Raw genomic sequence first — 20,376 nt, 5'->3', positions numbered from 1 at the left:
GGCTGGGGATTGAACCTGCATCCTCTTGGATACTAGTCTGGTTCATTACTGCTGAGCCACCATGGAAACTCCTTAACTATCTTTTTTCCTCACCTGTCTCCCAACTAGCCAGTGCACTCCTAGGGCAGTTGATGGGGCTAATCCGTCTTTCCACCCCCATTGCCTGCCCGGGGCCAGGCACGTATCTGTTCAACAAATATTTGTTGGATTAATGAATGAGCTTTTCTGGGGTGGTTCTGCCTGGCACATAGGGGGAGCTTGGCACATATGGTTGAGGAATGAAATGACAGACTGGGACCAGCAGTGGGATAAGACATGGCCAAAGCCGTCTATAGGCAGTCCGAAGACCCAAAACCAGACTCACAGGCTTTGAAACACTTATGGTTACCAAAGGGGACCGGTGGGGGGTGGGAGGAATGGACTGATTGGCCAATGGGGACCTGCTATATAGCACGGGAAGCTCTACCCAGTATGCTCTGGTCATCTATGTGGGAAAAGAATCTGAGAGAGAATGGATGTGTGCATATGTGTGATGAGGTCACTTTGTTGTACTGCAGAAAATATCACAACCTTGTAAATTAACTACACTTCAAGAAAACTTAAAAAAAAAGAAAACCCAAAGCAGCACTTAAAATGCCTGATGACACGTTTTTCCCCCTTGACTTTTTTTTTTTTTTTTTTTTTTTTTTTGTCTTTTTGCCTTTTCTAGGGCCGCTCCCATGGTATATGGAGGTTTCCAGGCTAGGGGTCTAATTGGAGCTGTAGCCACCGGCCTACACCACAGCCACAGCAACGCCGGGTCCAAGCCGCATCTGCAACCTACACTACAGCTCGTGGCAACGCCGGATCCTTAACCCACTGAGCAAGGCCAGGGATCGAACCCCCAACCTCATGGTTCCTAGTCAGATTCGTTAACCTCTGCGCCGTGATGGGAACTCCTGCTTTGACCTTTTTAACAGCCCTGTGAGAAGCCCTGTGACTGCTGTGATGGCTGTCTTACAGATGGGGTTCACGGAAACCCAGAAAGGCAGTGGTTTGGTGGAAGTCACATAGTCAGTGGCAGGGCTGAAGATTAGGACTCCAGTGGGATCCTCCCAGCCTCCTGCCATGACCTTGGCCTTTGCCCTTCTCCTAGCAGTATCTCCCAGGTGCCCTGCGACTGACCTCTGACCAGAAGGCCAGGCAGCCTCCCTCTTCTGCAGGGTTTGGAAGGGGATGTGGTAGAGAAGGACTCCAGACCCTTTGGCTCCAGCTCCAGCCACCAGCCAGCCAGAGGCTGTGGCTCTGTGGAGAGGGGCATTTCCCACTCACAGGGTGGGGCGTGTGGGGGATGCAGAATGAAGGCTTTTCTGGCCTCGGGATGAGCATCAGGGTGGAAAAGAAAAGGACTTTACACGGAGTTCCCATCGTGACTCAGTGGTTAACAAATCTGACTAGGAACCATGAGGTTGCATGTTCGATCCCTGGCTCACTCAGTGGGTTAAGGATCCATCGAAGATGCGGCTCAGATCTGGCGTGGCTGTGGCTGTGGCGTAGGCTGGCAGCTACAGCTCCTATTAGACCCCTAGCCTGGGAACCTCCATATGCTGGGGGAGCGGACCTAGAAAATCCAAATTAAAAAAAAAAAAAGAAGAAAGAAAGAAAGAAAAGGGCTTTCCCCAAATTGAGCCTTTGTCATCGGGGAGTGACACGGCTGCCTCTGCAGGGCTGGAGGGTGTAGAGTGTCTGAGCCATTCCTGGGTGACATAATTAAAGCTCGGACTGACACCTGCTCCCCCTCTGAAGGCGCAGGTGGCCTAGTATTTCCCCAATAGAAGGGACCGAGTCGGCGCATCCTGCTCCTGTTGACCGGTCCCCTTTTGTCCGTGGAGCTGCAGCCCCCTCTCCCCAGGAGGCTTCACACCCCTCTGGAGTGGTGAGGGGGCAGCCTGGGAGGGACCCAGTACCAAGTCTCCAAGCCCTGCTCACAGAGAGCTCTGTGCCCTGCCTCCCAGCACCAGCCACTGCGAGGGCTTTCTAGTCCCCCTTCTGCAAGTGGCTTTAGTGTAACAAAGGTTATGCTAATGCCTCATCCTTCCAAGGAACTCACTGGGGTGGAGGACACTAGGCCTCAGAAGTGTCACAGGGAGGTTTTTTTTACATAGGAAATAAGACATAAAAAGGCATAGCCCCCCCAAGACATATTCAGTATCATAAACTCGACCACCCAGCTTAAACCAGAAAACATCAATTCTGCTTTCTTCTCAGAAGAAGCCACCTGAGTTTGTATTTCTGGACACTCTTACTTGCACAGGGATGGGCTTTTTTTTTTTTTTTTTTTCTTTTTAGGGCCTCATCTGCGGCATATGGAAGTTCCCAGGCTAGGGGTCAAATTGGAGCTGCATCTGCCAGCCTACATCACAGCCACAGCAACACCAGATCTGAGCCGAACCTGCGACCTACACCATAGCTTATGGCAACGCGGATCCTTAAGCCACTGAGCGAGCCAGGGATCGAACCTGAAACCTCATGGTTCCTAGTCGGGTTCGTTTCTGCTATGCCACAACGGGGACTCCTGGGGATGGACTTTTTAAGCAAGAGTTTTTAATGCCCTCTCTGGGTATAACACCACAATGACCTCTGAAGAGGATACAAGAGAGGATGAGAATGTGGGGAACGGCCACAAAGAGATAAGGAATCCCTGGAGGAGAGACCTCTGGTGCTCACGCTGTAATTGGAGCGATCTCAGCAGAAGGCACCGCAAACTGAGTGGTGCAGGTGGGGCCAAGGGGGCATTTCAAACTAACCGGGTGGGCCAGGAGGGGCGGGGCGGCGAGGGGGGCAGTGGTGAGAGAAGACTGTGGATTCCAGAGTAGGCAAGCCTACCTTTGAATCTTGATCTCTGCCCTTTCAATGAAGTATCAGGCAAGTCCCCGACCATCTCCGAGTCTCCTGTGTAAAAGGCTTGTAGGAGGGTTGAAATTACCCCGGGTGTGCAATATCTGACACAGTATAGGAATCCTGTACGTGTTAGCTCCATCCCGAGATGCCATCTGAACTCACATGAGACCTTTGTCCATGTCCCTCTATAAATGTGCCTTTACAACATGCCATGGTCCACCCCACTCCCAACCATTATTTTCCGAGCTCATTGGCCAAGGATGGGTGAGAGGGAGACGGGAGCGGAAAGGCCCTCGGGAGGATTCATTCCTACGGCATCTGGATACAGATCAGATCCCCTACTTCCATAACATGCACGTTTCATTTAGATACACAGGGGTAGGATTGGGTTCCTGGGGAGAAACTGAGCCTCTTCACGTCTGCCCGGTCTAAATCAAGCAGTCCCTTGGTTACCCACTCCCGGGCTTTGTGATTGGTCGGCTGCGAAGGTGGGGGAGGAGGGAAGTCGGCGGCTGATGGAGCGGCAGCATCCCTTAGCCTCAGGCCCCAGGAGGGGGAGGGAAAAAGCAGGGCTGAGCCGGGGAGGGAAGGGGGAGCCATTTCTCTCCACTGACCGCCACCTCCGTGCTCACCGCTCGCGTTTCCCCGGCATCCGGAGGCCTCCCCAGCCAAGGACTCCACAATGCTGGATATTTTCATCCTGATGTTCTTTGCCATCATAGGCCTGGTCATTCTGTCCTATATTATCTATCTGCTCTAGGGGCCCGCAGCGGCGGCGTGGAGCCCGCAGGAGAACAGCGCATGGGGGAAGGATGAAGCTGACTGGCGGAGGAGCATCCTGCCTGCTGACGCATCGGTGGATTTTTGCTTCTGGTCATTATTTCGGGTATTGATTCTAAAACAAAATTACAGGAGGTCTTTTTTCCTATTTTTTCCTCAGGTGCATTGATGTAGCATTTCCCAGGCCACTCTGAAAAAAATAAGAAATGCCAACCTCTTTTTTTTTTTTTTTTTTTTTTGACACCTAATGTAGTGCCGATTTTTAAAATGAAAAATAAAACCCATGATGTGAAGGATTTTTAAGTAGAATGGGTTGGGAGTAGTGTGCTTGCCGGGAGGGACTATTATTTCCTAGTTATTTCTTCAAGTTAGGTGCTCAAACTCCAACTTGTCCATTTTCTCCTGGTAATTAAAGGTAAAACACATCGTTATAGGTCAGCAGAGTGGCGGGCAATTTTGCTTGCATAATTGCATTAATTAACTAGTGATTCATTCTCATTGAGGGTGAGGTAGCAAATGACGATTACTTGGGTGTGGGGTTTTGCAGGAGATGTCAATTCTTTCCCAACTGTGGGGTTTGGTGGAGAGGAGAGAGGAACTCCTAATTCTTGTCTTAGTCCACGACCAGTATCGGAGCTGATACCTTTGCTGCTGTTCTCATCTGAGCCTGTTTCTGGGTTTCCCACAGCTCCTGGACTCTGGTGCCACGAGAGGCCCCTTTATCAACAGCAGGAGTCCTGCTGTCCAGCAGACCTCTTCCAGAACCTTCCGGATATGGTTCGCCCTTGTCAAGCAAGGGGCTTTCTGAGTTCAGAGGCAGAGGCAGTCGGCTGGGACGTCAGGAATTCACGGGCATGGCCGGCAGCTGCTGCATGCAATGAAGCTTGTAGACACAGGGAGCGGAAATGTAGACTCGTTAAAGTTACCGTGGAGGATCGCTCCGAAATTCATTCTGATAGCTTTTCCTGAAGTCTAAATGCCACCACATATGATGCTGCAATACGTTCTTTCCTTTCTCTCTCACACGCAGGGGTTCCCTTGTGTTAAGTCCTAGAGCACATTATCTGTCTTCATCTATGAGGCGGTCACTTTATCACGGTCTTCAGGGATTACACAATCTGAGGTTGTGTGGTTTCCCGTGTCTCACTCTCTAGAAGGAACTAGTCATTTGAGTTTTTAAGATTTCTCATATCTTTCCAGACCCCTTGTGCTCCAGCATCTCATTCAAAGAGAGAAACAGTTATATTGTCCTCATTCTTGGTGCCTAACTAAATTACAAATGATTGAAAAAAGATGGCTAGACTTATCTTGTTATTTGGAAAAAAATCTCTCTCATACCCCCAAATAAATGTTTTTTATATTGTCAAATGGTCTTTTTTTAAAAAAAAAAAAAAGAAAGCAAAAACTTTCATCATATTTCTCTAAGTAGGGTTGAGGAAACCATATATTTAGGGATCCGAAGTAGCCTTGGGCCCCAAATCTGTGGTATCTGTTCCTTTGAAAAGTCCATCATGATGATTCCCTACTTGACTTTTCCTTCTAGTATAAAAATAAACAAGGAGATGGAGTTCCCGTCGTGGCTCAGTGGTTAATGAATCCGACTAGGAACCATGAGGTGGAGGGTTCGGTCCCTTACCTCGCTCAGCGGGTTAAGGATCCGGTGTTTCCGTGAGCTGTGGTGTAGGCTGCAGACTCGGCTTGGATCCTGAGTTGCTGTGGCTGTGGCGTAGGCCAGTGGCTACAGCTCCGATTAGACCCCTAGCCTGGGAACCTCCATAGGCCATGGGAGCAGCCCAAGAAATGGCAAAAAGGAAAAATAAATAAGTAAATAAATAAACAAGGAGAAAGATTAACGTAGTTCTTATTCATACATTGTGTTCCATTTCCATGTTTTAAATTGAAATAAAATTGAGGCAATATCATATATGTCACAATTAAAATGGAAAAATTAAAATTTGACACCAAAAAACACTGTTCTAGAAGCTTGACTTGGCAACATATTATGTGATCTTCAATAAGTTTTTTTAACCTTCAGGGCTTTAATTTATTCTGACAAATAAATGATTGGACTAGAAAATCTTTTTTTTTTTTTTTTTTTTTGTCTTTTTAGGGCCGATCCTGCAGCATATGAAGGATCCCAGGCTAGGGGTTGAATCAGAGCTGTAGCTGCCAGCCTACACCAGAGCCACAGCAACGTGGGATCTGAGCCGCGTCTGCTACCTACACCACAGCTCATGGCAATGCCAGATCCTTAACCCACTGAGTGAGGCCAGGGTTCGAACCCGCAACCTCATGGTTCCTAGTCGGTTTCATTAACCACTGCACCACGACAGAAACTCCAGAACAAACGTTTAATGGTTCATCAGTAGTCCACTTTTCCACTCTCCCCTAATGACATTGTATAATGAAAACTCAACCGCAAAACTTTTGGGGTACCAGTGGCCACGTTGCAAGGAGAAAATGAAAGTATTTACTTACCCCCCCCAAATATATCAGTGATAATTTGCCTAAGCTGTTTAGAGACTCTTAACAAGTACAGTTACTCCATGGTGGTAACAAAAAGAGATAATCTGACAGATAACACCAATGTAAAAAACACGGCTCTGAACTTCAGTGCATTCAGAGATGATGTTCAATTTCCTGTGGAGCCCTTGATGTAAACTTTCCCACTAAAACATTCCTCTAACTTGGTCATAACTTATGTTTCAAACTAAAATTTTGTTTTCCAGTCAAGATAGCCGTTGTATGTCTTTACCTAGGTAATTAGGGCTCGTGTCAGTATTTTGGAGGGGTGCAAGTTACAGGTAAACTTGGTGTAAATCTTCATGATATAGTCTCCAATCGAGCCTGCTCTGAAGTCTTTTATGAGGTCAAGGCTCTCTGTCTGTATCCATACAATGCTGAAACCACCAATCAATTCAATGAAAACAATCAGCCAATTTCAGTTGTACGCTAGTGATATATACCCCTGGTATTGGGCATAATGTAAAGACAGAAAGATTACCCATGTTTTCAATTACTTGAGAAATATTATGGTTTTACAAAATAAATAACATTTTGGAAGAAATTTTATGAACTTGTGCCATTGTCTGTGCTATAATATTCCAGTTTATATCAGTTTTAGTGTGTTCACTTGGATAAAAATTTTCTAAATTTCACATATCAACTATTTGTATATTGCCATCCTAAAACATAATAAAACACCGAAAAAACTGCTTCTGTAATATAAAGTTTTGTGTAAATTTTATAAATCTGTGTCATAGGGCACATATCTTATAAACATGGGGATTGTAGGAAGTATGGCAGGTTAAGGATCTGGTGTTGCCACAACTGTGGCTCCAGCTCTACCTCGGTGTGGGTTTGAATCATGGTCCAGGTACTTCCACAAGTCCCGTGTATGGCCAAAAAAAAAAAAAAAAAAAAAAAAATTGTACCTGGCCCACATCAATGTAGTAAAAGCATCTCTAAATAACTGTAGATTACTCAGAAAAAAATTAATGTGGTATTATAATAATACCTGCTTTCTTTCTTTCTTTTTTTTTTTTTTTTTTTTTTGCTTTTTAGGGCCATACCCACAACATATGGAGGTTCCCAGGCTAGGGGTCGAATCGGAGCCACAGCTGCCAGCCTACCCAACAGCCACAGCAATGCAGGGTCCAAGCTGCATCTTCGACCTACACCACAGCTCACGGCAATGCCGGATCCTTAACCCCTGAGCAAGGCCAGGGATTGAACCCACACCCTCGTGGATACTAGTCGGATTCGTTACTGCTGGGCCACAATGGGAACTCCAATATCTGCTTTCTTGACTAAAAAAATAAGAAGTTTTGGAGTTCCCATTGTGGCTCAGGAGTAACGAATCCGACTAGTATCCACGAGGGTGTGGGTTTGATCCCTGGCCTTGATCAGGGGTTAAGGATCTGGTGTGCGGCTCTGATCATATTTTATTTTAGGAGAAAGAGAATACATTTTGGGAAACAGTTAAATAATGGGAAGATGAAATGTTGCTAATTTGGAACCACCTAAAACTTATTGTTCTGGGTGCTTTATATGGAATCAAATCCAAACTTTCTGAGTTTGAAACACATGACATGATTTACTATATTTCAGAAAATTTGTTCTCTTTTAAAAGGCTTAAAATTAACATTGTTCAAATTTCAAAATTCCTTAAAAGTATTTTTATTTTATTTTATTATTTATTTATCTTTTTTAGGGCCACAGCTGCCAAGGCATATGGAGGTTCCCAGGCTAGGGGTCTAATCAGAGCTGTAGCTGCCAGCCTATACCACAGCCACAGCAACGATGGATACTTAACCAACTGAGCAAGGCCAGGGGTTGAACCCAAAACCTCATGGTTCCTAGTTGGATTCGTTAACCACTGAGCCAGCCACGACAGGAACTCCCCAAAGTATTTTAATTTTAAATTCCTAAAAAAATGGGAATTTTTCTTAGTAAAGTACTTAAGCATAGTTAAAGTGGGAAAATTGTCTTTGTAAATTACAGGCTTTGGCTTTATCACAATCCAAAATTTTTTAAGCCTAGAATGGCCTCTTCTAAGTTAATTTTGCTCCCATCTATTTTAAACAAACAAAACCAAAGTCATGTGTAAAGGCAAAAAGAGAAAAAGCCTTTGACATATCTTCCATTATAAACGCAAACATGCCAAGGCAGATACATTTTAGAAATATTTAAGAACTTTGTTCTTAGGAAAACACTGTAAGATTTTATAGTTGTGGGAAATTGCAGTTATCCACAATACTTAATTACATATTTCGGTGTTCGAAAAATGCTGTTAGGAATTCCCACTCTGGCACAACGGATTGGGGGTGTCTTGGGAGCGTTGGGATGCAGGTTCGATCCCCAGCCCAGCACAATGGGTTAAGGATCTGGCATTGCCCCAGCTGTGGCTTAGGTTGAAACTATAGTTGGGATCTGATCCCTGGCCTGGGAACACCATAGCTGCCAGGCAACCGAAAATTGGAATATTATTAGAATTTCTTGGAGTTCCCGTCGTGGCGCAGTGGTTAACGAATCTGACTAGGAACCATGAGGTTGCGGGTTCGATCCCTGGCCTTGCTCAGTGGGTTAAGGATCTGGCATTGCCTTAAGTTGTGGTGTAGGCTGGCAGCTACATCTCCCATTAGACCCTAGCCCGGGAATCTCCATGTGCTGCAGGAGCGGCCCTAGAAAAGGCAAAAAAAAAAAAAAAAAAAAAAAAAAAAAGGCAAAAAACAAAGAAAGAGAAGAGTTGTTGATAGTAGGAGTTCCTGTTGTGGCTCAGCGGAAACGAATCTGACAAGTATCCATGAGGATGCAGGCTTGATCCCTGGCCCCGCTCAGTGCGTTAAGGATCTGGTGTTGCTATGAGCTGTGGTGTAGGTTGCAGATGTGGCTTGGATCTGGCGTTGCTGTGGTTCTGGCATAGGCCAGTGGCTACAGCTCAGATTAGAACCCTAGCCTGGGAACCTCCATATGCCACGAATGAGACCTAAAAAGACAAAAAAAAAAAAGAAAAAAAAGAAAAAAAAGTTGTTGCTAGTAAATGAAATTATTTATACACTATAACATTAAGCATAAACATACATAAATGTGTAGCTAATTGAAACATTTTATATTAAGACTTTTTTTTTTTTTTTAGGGCCCACCTGTGGCATGTGAAGTTCTCAGGCTAGGGGTTGAATTGAGCTACAGCTGCCAGCTGACACCACAGCCACAGCAACACCAGATCCCAGCCCTGTCTGCAACCTATTCCACTGAGCAGGACTAGGGATCCAACCCACATCCTCATAGATACTGAGCCACAAAAGGAACTCCAAGGCTTTTATTTTTTTGATCATGGTAGAGCTATAATTAACAGCTAAAATATAAATTCTTCCACAAGAAATAATTTAAAAGAATTACATAGCAAATATTTTGTCATAACTATAAATGGAGTATAACATTTAAAGATTGTAAATCTTGGGAGTTCTTGTTATGGCTCAGTGGTAACGAACATGACTATTATCCATGAGGATGAGGGTTCGATCCCTGGCCTTGCTCAGGGGTTAAGTATCCCGTGTTGTCATGAGCTGGCAGACATGGCTCAGATCCCGCATTGCTGTGGCTGCAGCATAGGCTGGCAGTGATTCTGCTGCTAGCCTGGGACCTTCCATATGCTGCAGGTGCGGCCTTAAAAAGCAAAAAAAAAAAAAAAAGATTGTAAATCTATATTATACACCAGCGATTAACGTAACATTATACATCAACTATACTTAAAATTTTTTTTTTCTTCTTTTTTGGCTGCCCTGAGGCATATGGAAGTTCCTGGGCCAGGGAGCAAACCTGAGCAGCAGCTGAGACCTATGCCACAGATGCAGCAATGCCAGATCCTTAACCCATATTTAAAAAATATGGAGGAGTTCCTGCTATGGCTCAATGAGATCAGCAGCGTCTCTGGAGCATTGGGAGTCCTGGCCCAGCACAGTAGGTTAGGGATCCAGCACTGCCACAGCTATGGTATGGGTCACAACTGTTGTTCACATCTGATCCCTGACCTGGGAACTCCATATGCTGCAGGGTGGCCAAAAAAGAAAGAAAAGGAAAAAAAAAAATGACGAAAACATTTAAAGGAATGACACGCTCAGTGATTTGCATAATGACAAACTCTAAACAAGTTAGAAATGTTTCTAATTTTAATTTTATTGTGTTAATATGAATAAATAACAAATAAAATTAGCAAATATTAAATATATAGGTATCAAAGACAGTTCACCATAATATAATACTTTAAAAATAACAATGCATACTTTTCAGCTTTGTGCACCCACCTTTAAGTGATCTTAGAATACCTACTTTTTTTTTTTTTTTTTCAAGGATTAAACTAAGTTTCTGCTTTTTTTTTTTTTTTTTTGAGTCTCTAGTTACTTGAGCAATTCTCTGGTAATTCTCTGGAGTTATGTTTTCTTCTTGATGAAAAAAAAAATATGTTCTTGGGCTTTGGCACTTTTTTTTTGAACCTAGAGAAGACTGCCCAATATACCTGTCTTTCAGATGATCTTTCCTATCTTAGTGATGTCTCATAAGCCAAGGAGCATATGTCCATAGCCCAATTTCTTAGAGGTTTCAGAGCTACCTGCTAATGGAATTGGTAAAGAAGTCACATTGCAAGTAAAATATCCTATAACCAAAGAGGCCTTTGTGGTAGAGGCTTTTGTGGTAGCATTGTGGTTTTACCCTTCACAACATTTATTGACATGAAAACCTGTAATCATATAATTGAGTACTAGTCACTTAAAGGGGTTAACTCTTAAGTAACCACCACACAAAGAGGATCATATTTGCTTTTTACTGACATGAGATGGTTCTTCCAGTTGTACCTTCTGCTGAGCACCTCATGCTTGCTCTCACCTCCAAAGGTGAATTATTATCTTGGCAATAAAATCTTTATTATTAATGGAAGAGCTGGAAGCACCAACTAAGCCATGAAGGGATGGATAAAGCGTGAATATGGTGCCTATTGTTCATACTATGAAGAGCAGCCTGATAAACAACCGCTTGAGCTCCCTGAATGCTTGGACTAGGTCTTCCCAAGTACAGTAACGTACTGCCTACTTGTGAAGACAAAAAAGTTCAGGGGTCAGCAGGGCATAAGAAGGAGTTGTCCAAAAAAGTATTAACAATAGTTTCATAAGGTATAGAATATTTTTCACACGACGTAAACTTTAGTTTCTTTTTCTTTTGTCTTTTGAGGGCCACACTTAAGGCATATGGAGGTTCCCAGGCTAGAGGTAGAATCAGTGCTGTAGCCGCCGGCCCTACGCCACAGCCACAGCAACGCCAGATCCCACCCTGTCTGTGACCTACACCACAGCTCATGGCAACATCAGATCATAAGCCACTGAGCAAAGCCAGGAATCAAACCAGCATCCTCATGGATCCTAGTCGGGTTCGTTAACCACTGAGCCACGACAGGAACTCCAAAAAACTGCCAAATTGAGGAAGCTGCAAATTTGGTCTAAAATGTTTTTATCTATTAATAATTGAATGAAGAGTTTGTCAGTTTACTTTTTATTGGTAGCAAGATGATATCATTTATCTACTGTACCCAAAGAATGAATCAGGGAGTTCCCGTCATGGCACAGTGGTTAACGAATCTGACTAGGAACCATGAGGTTATCTCTGGCCTTGCTCGGTGGGTTAAGGATCTGGCATTGCCATCAGCTGTGGTATGGGTCCACAGACTTGGCTCAGATCCCAAGTTGTTGTGGCTCTGGCGTAGGCTGGCGGCTACAGCTCCGATTCGACCCCTAGCCTGGGAACCTCCATATGCCGCAGGAGTGGCCCTAGAAAAGGCAAAAAGACAAAAAAAAAAAAAAAAAAAAAAGAATCAGATTTTCTTATGTTCCAAATTTCTGGGGAGGATGAGATAATAATTTTACAATTATAATGAATAATGAAATAATGTAAGTTAAAAAAATTTACAGCAGCAGTCATGTCAGTTCCAGTGTGCAAAGGGATTGAAAATCCGGATTAAAAAATGTTTTAAATTAAACTACGCTTTTTTGTGAACCTGCTGAAAATAACTGCTATGGGGAATTGGATAGTTCAAAGACTTCAAGGAAATTCACAGTACTAAATTTCCTTTTCTAAGGGAATGAAATATAATATCTATTTAGTAAAATATTTAAAATATTCACTATTTATATTAAAAATTTTACTGTTTTCTTTTGTTTTTCTCTCCCCCCCTCCCATATAATATTCTCAACTTGGAATCATCAGTGTTTTGATAAATAAATGGATTTCACTTTCCAAAGTACATACGGAAAAAAGAGTGAGAGAAGGAAAAGAAAAAGGCAACTAAAGTGTTGTTTTGTATTCTGACGTCTGCAACTTTCAATTGTTTTAAATTAGTTATGGGTGGATCCTTAAACTGAAAAGAAGAAAACGAAACCAAGATAAAAGCAAGAACTTTGTGTATAAATAAGCAAATTCTAAACTCTGGAGAAAAAAAATTCCTGCCACTGATGGAATTACATTAAAGAAAGGTAGTCAATTTCTGACCTCACTCAAAAAAACGAAGGTAAGTCCTTTTGCTAATAAAATATAGTAAAACCTTGTTATCACTATTCATTATTTTCTCCACAATTTTCATTCTTTCTCAATCTGATTGAATCTCTTACTGAGCCCCTCTTGCCAAACTTGAGAATTTCCCACAATTTATACCCCACTTCTGCGGGGAATTTCCATGTCTTTTAGTATTTCTCCCCTTCTTGAGCTCCAGAGGTGAGTTAAGCCAAGAGTTTAGGAAAAGAAAGGCAGCCTCTGAGAAGTCCCGTGGGAAGGGGTGTGTCTTCAGGGGAAGTAAAGTGATCAAACCCAAGGAGAGGAAAATAGGAGATCCAGGAGGGCTCCAGCATTATTTCTGCACATTAGGCATTACAGTTTTCTATTTTAATCATATGAGAGATGGTGGCAGATGCGAGACAAACTAAAATAGGCCCCAGGGCTTCTTGGAATCCATTTACTCGAGTGAATAAAACCCCACTCTCTCTTTGGGTTGCTCAAGCCATCCCTGCATCCAGTTCCCTTCAAGGCCCACTCTTTCCAACAGGGAGAAAAACTTTAGGAGGAAGTACAAATTGGTTGTGTGTTGTGGCAGCAGAATAGCTGCTTTCTTTCATTTTCTATTTTCTCTTACTTGTAACATTTTACTGTAAAACCCAGAAAGAATGAAAGATGATTTGATTGTATTAAGACAACATATACATTCCTCTATTTATAGACTTTTTAGATTATTTGTCCTAAAGAAGGAAATATATGTGTGTGCATGTATTTGTATTCATATATGTGTGCAACATATACATGTATGAATATGCACATACATACACACATACTTCCTTTGGTTTGGTTTTTGATCTGCAAAACACGAATCGAATATAATGTTCTTTGTAATCATAGGCCAAGAAGGTGAAAAATGTGATTTATATCTGTATATTCTAAATTATTATTTGCAAATCTTCACAGAACATTCTAGACTATGTCCACACAACTTAAGCAAAGTGAACACATACACACTATTTAGTGAATCGGGGTCTGCTCTAACTATGTAACAGAATTTTCTCTTGCTTTTGAATTACTTAGAGGTGATAAAAAGTCCCATGGATGCTATTCTTTGAGTGTGGAAAGTAGCGCTATTCTCATCATTAGTTCAGTGAGATATTCTCTAAATGCAAGGCTTTCTGAGTGTTTAGGTAGAAAGAGTATTCACGGTCAAAGACAGGACCTCCTTATGGAAGTTAGCCTGAGCTTGCACAAGGTGGTACAAATTCAAAAAGCTTCTGTCATCTTCATCACGGTCTCCTATATGCCACACACAGGGGTAGGCAGTAGGGAAAAGAAAATGACAGTTTTTAAATATATGATTTATTTGAAACATAAGATATTCCAATTTCCCTAAGAATATGTAACAGAAGACTAGTTAAACCATAAGCAAAAAAGAAAAAAAAAAATCTTCCATGAAATGGAATTGACTTTTCCTCTAATACACAAACCATAAGCAAAAACAAAACAAAACAAAACTAGTTAGTGATTCTCCTTTTTTTTTTTTTTTTCGTCTTTTCTAGGGCTGCACCCTTGGCATATGGAGGTTCCCAGGCTAGGGGTGGTCAAATCGGACTGTAGCTGCAGGGCTACGCCAGAGCCACAGTAACTCAGGATTTGAGTCAAATCTGCAACCTACACCACACTCTTGGCAAGGCTGGATCCTTAACCCGCTAAGCAAGGCCAGGAATCGAACCTGAAATCTCATGGCTCCTAGTTGGATTCGTTAACCACTGAGCCATGAAAAGAACTCCATGTTAGTGATTTTCACTAAGTCAGACCTTAACCAAGGAAATCATGGAATTAAGAGCAACGAATTAGAAGTCAGAAAAAAGATTCTGGTCCTTGCTTCATGGCTTCTAACTTCATGACCATGGGCAAGTCAGGTAATTTCTCTAAGCCTTAGTTTTCTCATCTGTAAAACAGGGTTCATGATCATGGTGGCCACCTAATAAAATTGTAAAATAATATATGTGTGAACTATACAAATAAATGATATTATTATGATGATTATGATAGTTGGTTAAGTAAGCAAGTTAAAATGTTTTGCTCTGCCGAATTGAAATTGGTTCCTTTCAGAGCAGACTCTTCAATTTTATGTTTTCCATCAAAACCACTACCGGATTTAAAAAGTGACAAAACCTAGAACTAAATATATCTCATGGAAAAACAAACAATGCCTGCTTTTTCTATCCTTAGCCTAGAAATAAAAGTCTACACAAAATTATCTTTGCCTTCAGGGGAGACTAGAATCCATTGTCCTCACACCTGTGCACCATCTACATGCAATACTCACCAGACATAACTGATTGCAGCATTTCCATTGTAACACATGCAAATGCATTTGCCACACTCTGCAGGAAGTTATTTCTTTCCACTGGAGTGCTAAAGACTTTACAGACTTTTTGCATCATTTTAACTGCCCAGTCCATGCAGTATAGTTCTTTCTCACACACCTGATTTAGACACACAAAGCATTATGGTAAATCTTCATGTGAAGAAAGCACATTTGAAAATGGTATTAACAATGAGAGTTTCTAATTTCACACAATTTATTACATATGACATCATGTTGAGTCTAAAAATGAGAAATGCTCTGTTATCTAGTACTCCTTTGCTTTCAAATGGTACAAATGTAGCAGGAAAAAGTGTGAAGTAAATAAAGCTGGTTAAAAGATTATAAAGAATGCTATTTATTAATGTATGAAAAATATTAAAAACAATTGTTTTTCTTTTTCTTTTTTACTCTTTTGGCTGCACCTGTGTCATATGGAAGTTACCCAGTCAGGGATTGCACCTGCAAGGCAGTTGTAGCCTGCATCACAGCTGCAGCAAAGCTAGATCCTTAACCCACTGAACTTCCTGAAACCATTATTAAGCATATGAAAAACAGGCTCCTGCTCATTCATTCAATAAGTATTTACTGAGCACATGCTAAGATCTGGGAATATAATGGTAAGCCATAAAGATAGGACCTCTCTCTTCTTTTTACGGCCACACCTACAACATATAGAAATTCTTGGGCCAGGGATTGAATCAAGCTGCAGCTGGGACCTGTATTCTTTAACCCACTGCACCAAATGGTCTATAAGGCCCTTCCTTGCCTCTCCCTTCCTATCTAAACTCACTACCTCCTCCTCTTATGCACATTTTCCCTTCAGAAATAATACTGAGGAATTCTCATTGTGGCTCAGCAGAAACAAATCTGACTAATATCCATAAGGATTCGGGTTTAATCTCTGGCCTTGCTCAGTGGGTTAAGGTTCCAGCATCGCCATGAGTGTGGTGTAGGTTGCAGATTTGGCTCAGATCCTGAGTTGCTGTGGCTGTGGTGTAGACAGGCAGCTGCAGCTCCAATTTGACCCCTAGCCACCTGGGAACTTCTATATGCCGAGGGTGCATCCCTAAAAAGAAAAAAAATAATAATAATACTGAACTGCTTATAGTTCCCTATTGATATAGCCATGTAGTTCTAATTCTCTCTCATTCCTTTTTTTTTTTTTTTTTTTTTGGAAGACATCTGCTTATTTTTAGTGCTGCACCATAGCATATGGAGATTCCCAGGTTAGGGGTCTAATCAGAGCTATAGCTGCTGGCCTACGCCAGAGCCACAACAATGCCAGATTTGAGCCACATCTGTGACCTACACCACAGCTCATGGCAACGCCAGATCCTTAACCCACTGAGCAAGGCCAGGGATTGAAGCCGCAACCTCATGGGTACTAGTCAGATTCGTTTCTGCTGCGCCATGATGGGAACTCCTGATTTATTTGTATATACTTTTATATCTCTTAAAATACTGGACGCAGCTTTCGGTCAGGGATTTGCTCTATTAATTTCCATAGTCCTAAAATCTCACACAATATATGGCCCATAGTAAACACTCAATTTGTGTTAAATGAATGAATATTAAATATATTTTTAATGTTTTATTTTGAAAAACATTTTAACTATATAAAAGTAAAGAGAAGAGTATTATGAACCCCTAGTATCCATTCCCTAGCTTCAACAACTTCTAATCAGTTTTTTTGGGGGGCGGGGGCGGCTACTCCAGCAGAATGTAAAAGTTCCTGGGCCAGGGATGGAACCTGCACCAAAACAGTGATCTGTGCCACTGCAGTGACAATGCCAGATCCTTACCCTGGTGCACCAAAAGGGAACTCCAACAATTACTTATCTTGTTTCATTTCTACCACCATTCACTTCCACATTCTCTCCCTGCTGCCCGTTGATTATCCTGGAGCAAATCATAAGAGGTGCTTTATTCTTTTAATAGGATTTAAGAAAAAAAAAGAATATAACTTGGCAGGAGTGTATAATGACAATCTAAATATGAAGTGAAGAGAGGTTAAAATAAGAAATGACTGGGAGATCCCATTATGGCGCAGCAGAAATGAATCCAACTAGGAACCATGAGGTTGTGGGTTCGATCCCTGGCCTTGCTCAGTGGGTTAAGGATCCAGCGTTGCCGTGAGCTGTGGGGTAGATCGTAGTCATGGCCCTGCGTTGCTGTGGATGTGGCATAGGCCGGCAGCTGTAGCTCTGATTCAACCCCTAGCCTGAGAACCTCCATATGCTGTGGGTGTGGCCCTAAAAAGACAAAAAAAGAAAAAAAGGAAAAAAAAAAAAGAAAAAGAAATGACTCCAGGAGTTCCTGTCATGGCTCAGCGGTTAACGAACCTGACTACCATCCACAAGGACGCGGGGTTGATCCCTGTCCTGGCTCAGTGGACTAAGGATCCGGGGTTGCTATGAGCTGTGGTGTAGGTAGCAGACGGGGCTTGGATCCTGCGTTGCTGCGGCTGTGGCTGTGGCTGTGGCTGGCAGCTACAGCTCTGACTGGACCCCTAGCCTGGGAACCTCCATATGCCGAGGGTGCAGCCCTAAAAAGACAAAAAAAAAAAAAAAAAAAAAAAAAAAGAAAGAAAAAAGAAATGACTCCAAAGAAGTTCTCTTGTGGCACAGAGAATTAAGCATCTGGCATTGTCAATGCATTGGCTTGGGTTGCTGCTGTGGCCTGGGAACTTCATGTGCTGTGGGCATGGCCAAAAAATGATTCCAAATATGATATAGTTTATTACATGTATTAAAAAACTTTACGTCTCAGGAGTTCCCATTGTATACAAGAATATAGACTTAAAAATACTTATTCTTTCAAAATGTTTTGTACGTAGTTCAATTCCTTCAGGGCAGCTTCCTGACAGATCAACTATAAATGTTAAACAACTTGGTAGAAGAAAATTTATTTTTTTACTTACCAAAGCCAAAAAGACTATCAGCCTTGCCAGTTCAATGGCCCGTCCATTCACAGCTTTACTGGCCATGAAAGTGAAACAGATGTTGTTCCCACTTAGGATTAGGAGACGTGCATTATTCTCCAGAAGCCACTCACGAGGAACCACTTTTATTAGAGGAAGAACAGTTATTTAATGAGAAATTACATAATAGCTTTAGTAAACACCATTAAATACAAGCAATATTATATCACTCGATTGGAAATACAATTAGCGCTAACAGAGAAGCTTAAAGAAAATGTCTTAGTTTTCCAATTACAGCGTTCAACTGGGGACAGAGATTATTGCCGAGTCACAGCGACCCTCACATAAGTGTGCTAGTGATATAGTCAAAGCATTTCTCCTACATATAGGTCAACAGGCAAGGTGGTCTAATCCTGCGTTAGGAAAGAAATCCTGTAAATTTTAGAATCTAAAGGATTATTTAGGAATGGGGAACTCTGTTTCAGGAAATGGCTTTCTTCTTACCCCAAATTAGGAGAGTCTTCCTGTGAATTTGCAAAGTGTGAATAATTGAGCTAACTAAATTATGAAGTCTTCAAATAATAATAGCAATAAATACATATTTATGAAAATTGGGGGAGTTTCTATTGTGGCTCAGCAGTCATGAACCCAACTAGTATCCATGAGGATGTGGGTTCGATCCCTGGCCCTGCTCAATGGGTTGGGGATCCGGCATTGCTGTGAGCTGCTGTGTGGGTCACAGATGTGGCTTGGATCTGGTGTGTTGCTGTGGCTGTGGCGTAGGCCGGCAGCTGCGACTTCGATTCAACCCCTAGCCTGGGAAGTTCCTTATGGCTTGGGTGTAGCCCTTAAAAAAAAAATTGGGGAGTTCCCATCGTGGCGCAGTGGTTAATGAATCCGACTAGGAACCATGAGGTTGCGGGTTCGGTCCCTGCCCTTGCTCAGTGGGTTAACGATCCGGCGTTGCCGTGAGCTGTGGTGTAGGTTACAGACACGGCTCGGATCCCATGCTGCTGTGGCTCTGGCGTAGGCCTGTGGCTACAGCTCTGATTGGACCCCTAGCCTGGGAACCTCCATATGCCGCAGGAGCGGCCCAAGTAATAGCAAAAAACCAAAAAAAAAAAATTGGTAAGGAAAATTGAGGGAAAGTAAGTTGATTACATGCTTCCTGGTCAAACATAATACTAAACTTTAAATATTTTAGAGCATTTAGTGATTTCCAATAGGCAATTCATCTGTTACCTGTAGAGTTATCCTTACAATTTTATAACTGTATTCTAATAATAAATTTCTATTACTCGAGGTGGTAAATTTTTTTCTTTTTACCTGATAGTTCATCTACAAGGCTGATAATATCATCTGCTGTCCATTCTTTGGTGCCTGTGTCATATAGTAATTTAATGGCATCAGCCAAACCTTTCAAACTGGGTTCATCTGTAGGTCCTTCTATCATTCTCTGCCAAACCACCTGTCCTGAATGATAATTGAAACAAAAGTTAGGCCATAAGAGAACAGTTGGCTTTGTAATATAGACTTCACGGATTGCTTAAAAAGGAAATTGGATTGCATAATAGAATCCATTACTTCAATATGCTCCTTTCATAATGAAAGGTCAATTCTGATAACAGTATAAATTTTAATGTCTCTGACCGATGTGATGAAGCACAGTAACAATAGCTAAATGAGGTAAAGAAAAGGTAGTTTCACCAAGAAAAAATGGTTTCTGTTTCAAAGATAATGCTACCTTGGGAGTTCCTGTCATGGCTCAGCAGTTAAGGAATCTGACTAGCATCCATGAGGACGCAGGTTTGATCCCTGGCCTCGCTCAGTGGGTTAAGGATCCAGTGTTGCCGCGAGCTGTGGTGTAGACTGCAGATGCGGCTCAGATCCTGCGTTGCTGTGGCTGTGTCATAGGCCAGCAGCTATAGCTCCAATTGGACCCCTAGTCTGAGAACCTCCACAAGCCAGGGGTGCAGCCCTATAAACCCAAAAAAAATTAAAAAAAATTTTTAAATATCAAAAATAGGAGTTTCTGTCATGGCTCAGTGGTTAACAATGCTGTGGCTGTGGTGTAGGCCAGTGGCTACAGCTCCAATTTGACCCCTAGCTAGGAACCTCCATATGCCATGGGTGTGGTCCTAAAAAGACAAAAAGACCAAAAAAAAAAAATGAAAAAACCCCAAGATAATGCTACCCCATAATAAAAACTGGAATAAACAATTGACGTAATGTTACTAAGATGAAATTAAAACCTAGTGATAGCTTTCCAAAAAGAGAGCATGCTGTGTTTGAGAATCTTCCAGACATTTATATCAGAACAGAGGAATCCACTTAATTTTTTATTATTTTCATATGACCGATTCTCTTTGTGAAAGACACA

The 20,376-nt window shown here is 42.2% G+C and overlaps 1 protein-coding gene and 1 long non-coding RNA gene across 2 annotated transcripts in view; one reads left to right on the top strand and one right to left on the bottom strand.

The window, feature by feature from the left end:
* LOC110256016 lies at positions 2,470 to 5,737 on the top strand. The gene is made up of 2 exons (XR_002337142.1): positions 2,470 to 3,766; positions 4,349 to 5,737. It is a non-coding gene; the product is annotated as an uncharacterized LOC110256016 (long non-coding RNA).
* Positions 12,050 to 20,376, bottom strand: part of FBXO47 (F-box protein 47) — a 28,436-nt gene continuing 20,109 nt past the window's right edge. Inside the window, exons 8-11 of the mRNA XM_021067059.1 lie at positions 19,323 to 19,469; positions 17,997 to 18,139; positions 15,035 to 15,194; positions 12,050 to 13,998 (exon numbers count right to left, since the gene is read on the bottom strand). Coding sequence (XP_020922718.1) covers positions 13,886 to 13,998; positions 15,035 to 15,194; positions 17,997 to 18,139; positions 19,323 to 19,469 — 563 coding nt within the window. The 3' untranslated portion in view covers positions 12,050 to 13,885. The remainder of the gene's footprint in view (positions 13,999 to 15,034; positions 15,195 to 17,996; positions 18,140 to 19,322; positions 19,470 to 20,376) is intronic.

The sequence above is a fragment of the Sus scrofa genome, chromosome 12 (genome assembly GCF_000003025.6).
Source record: "Sus scrofa isolate TJ Tabasco breed Duroc chromosome 12, Sscrofa11.1, whole genome shotgun sequence".
In the NCBI taxonomy this organism is placed as follows: Eukaryota; Metazoa; Chordata; class Mammalia; order Artiodactyla; family Suidae; genus Sus; species Sus scrofa.
Note: the sequence above shows the minus strand (reverse complement) of the source record. Positions and strands in the feature narration are given on the sequence as shown.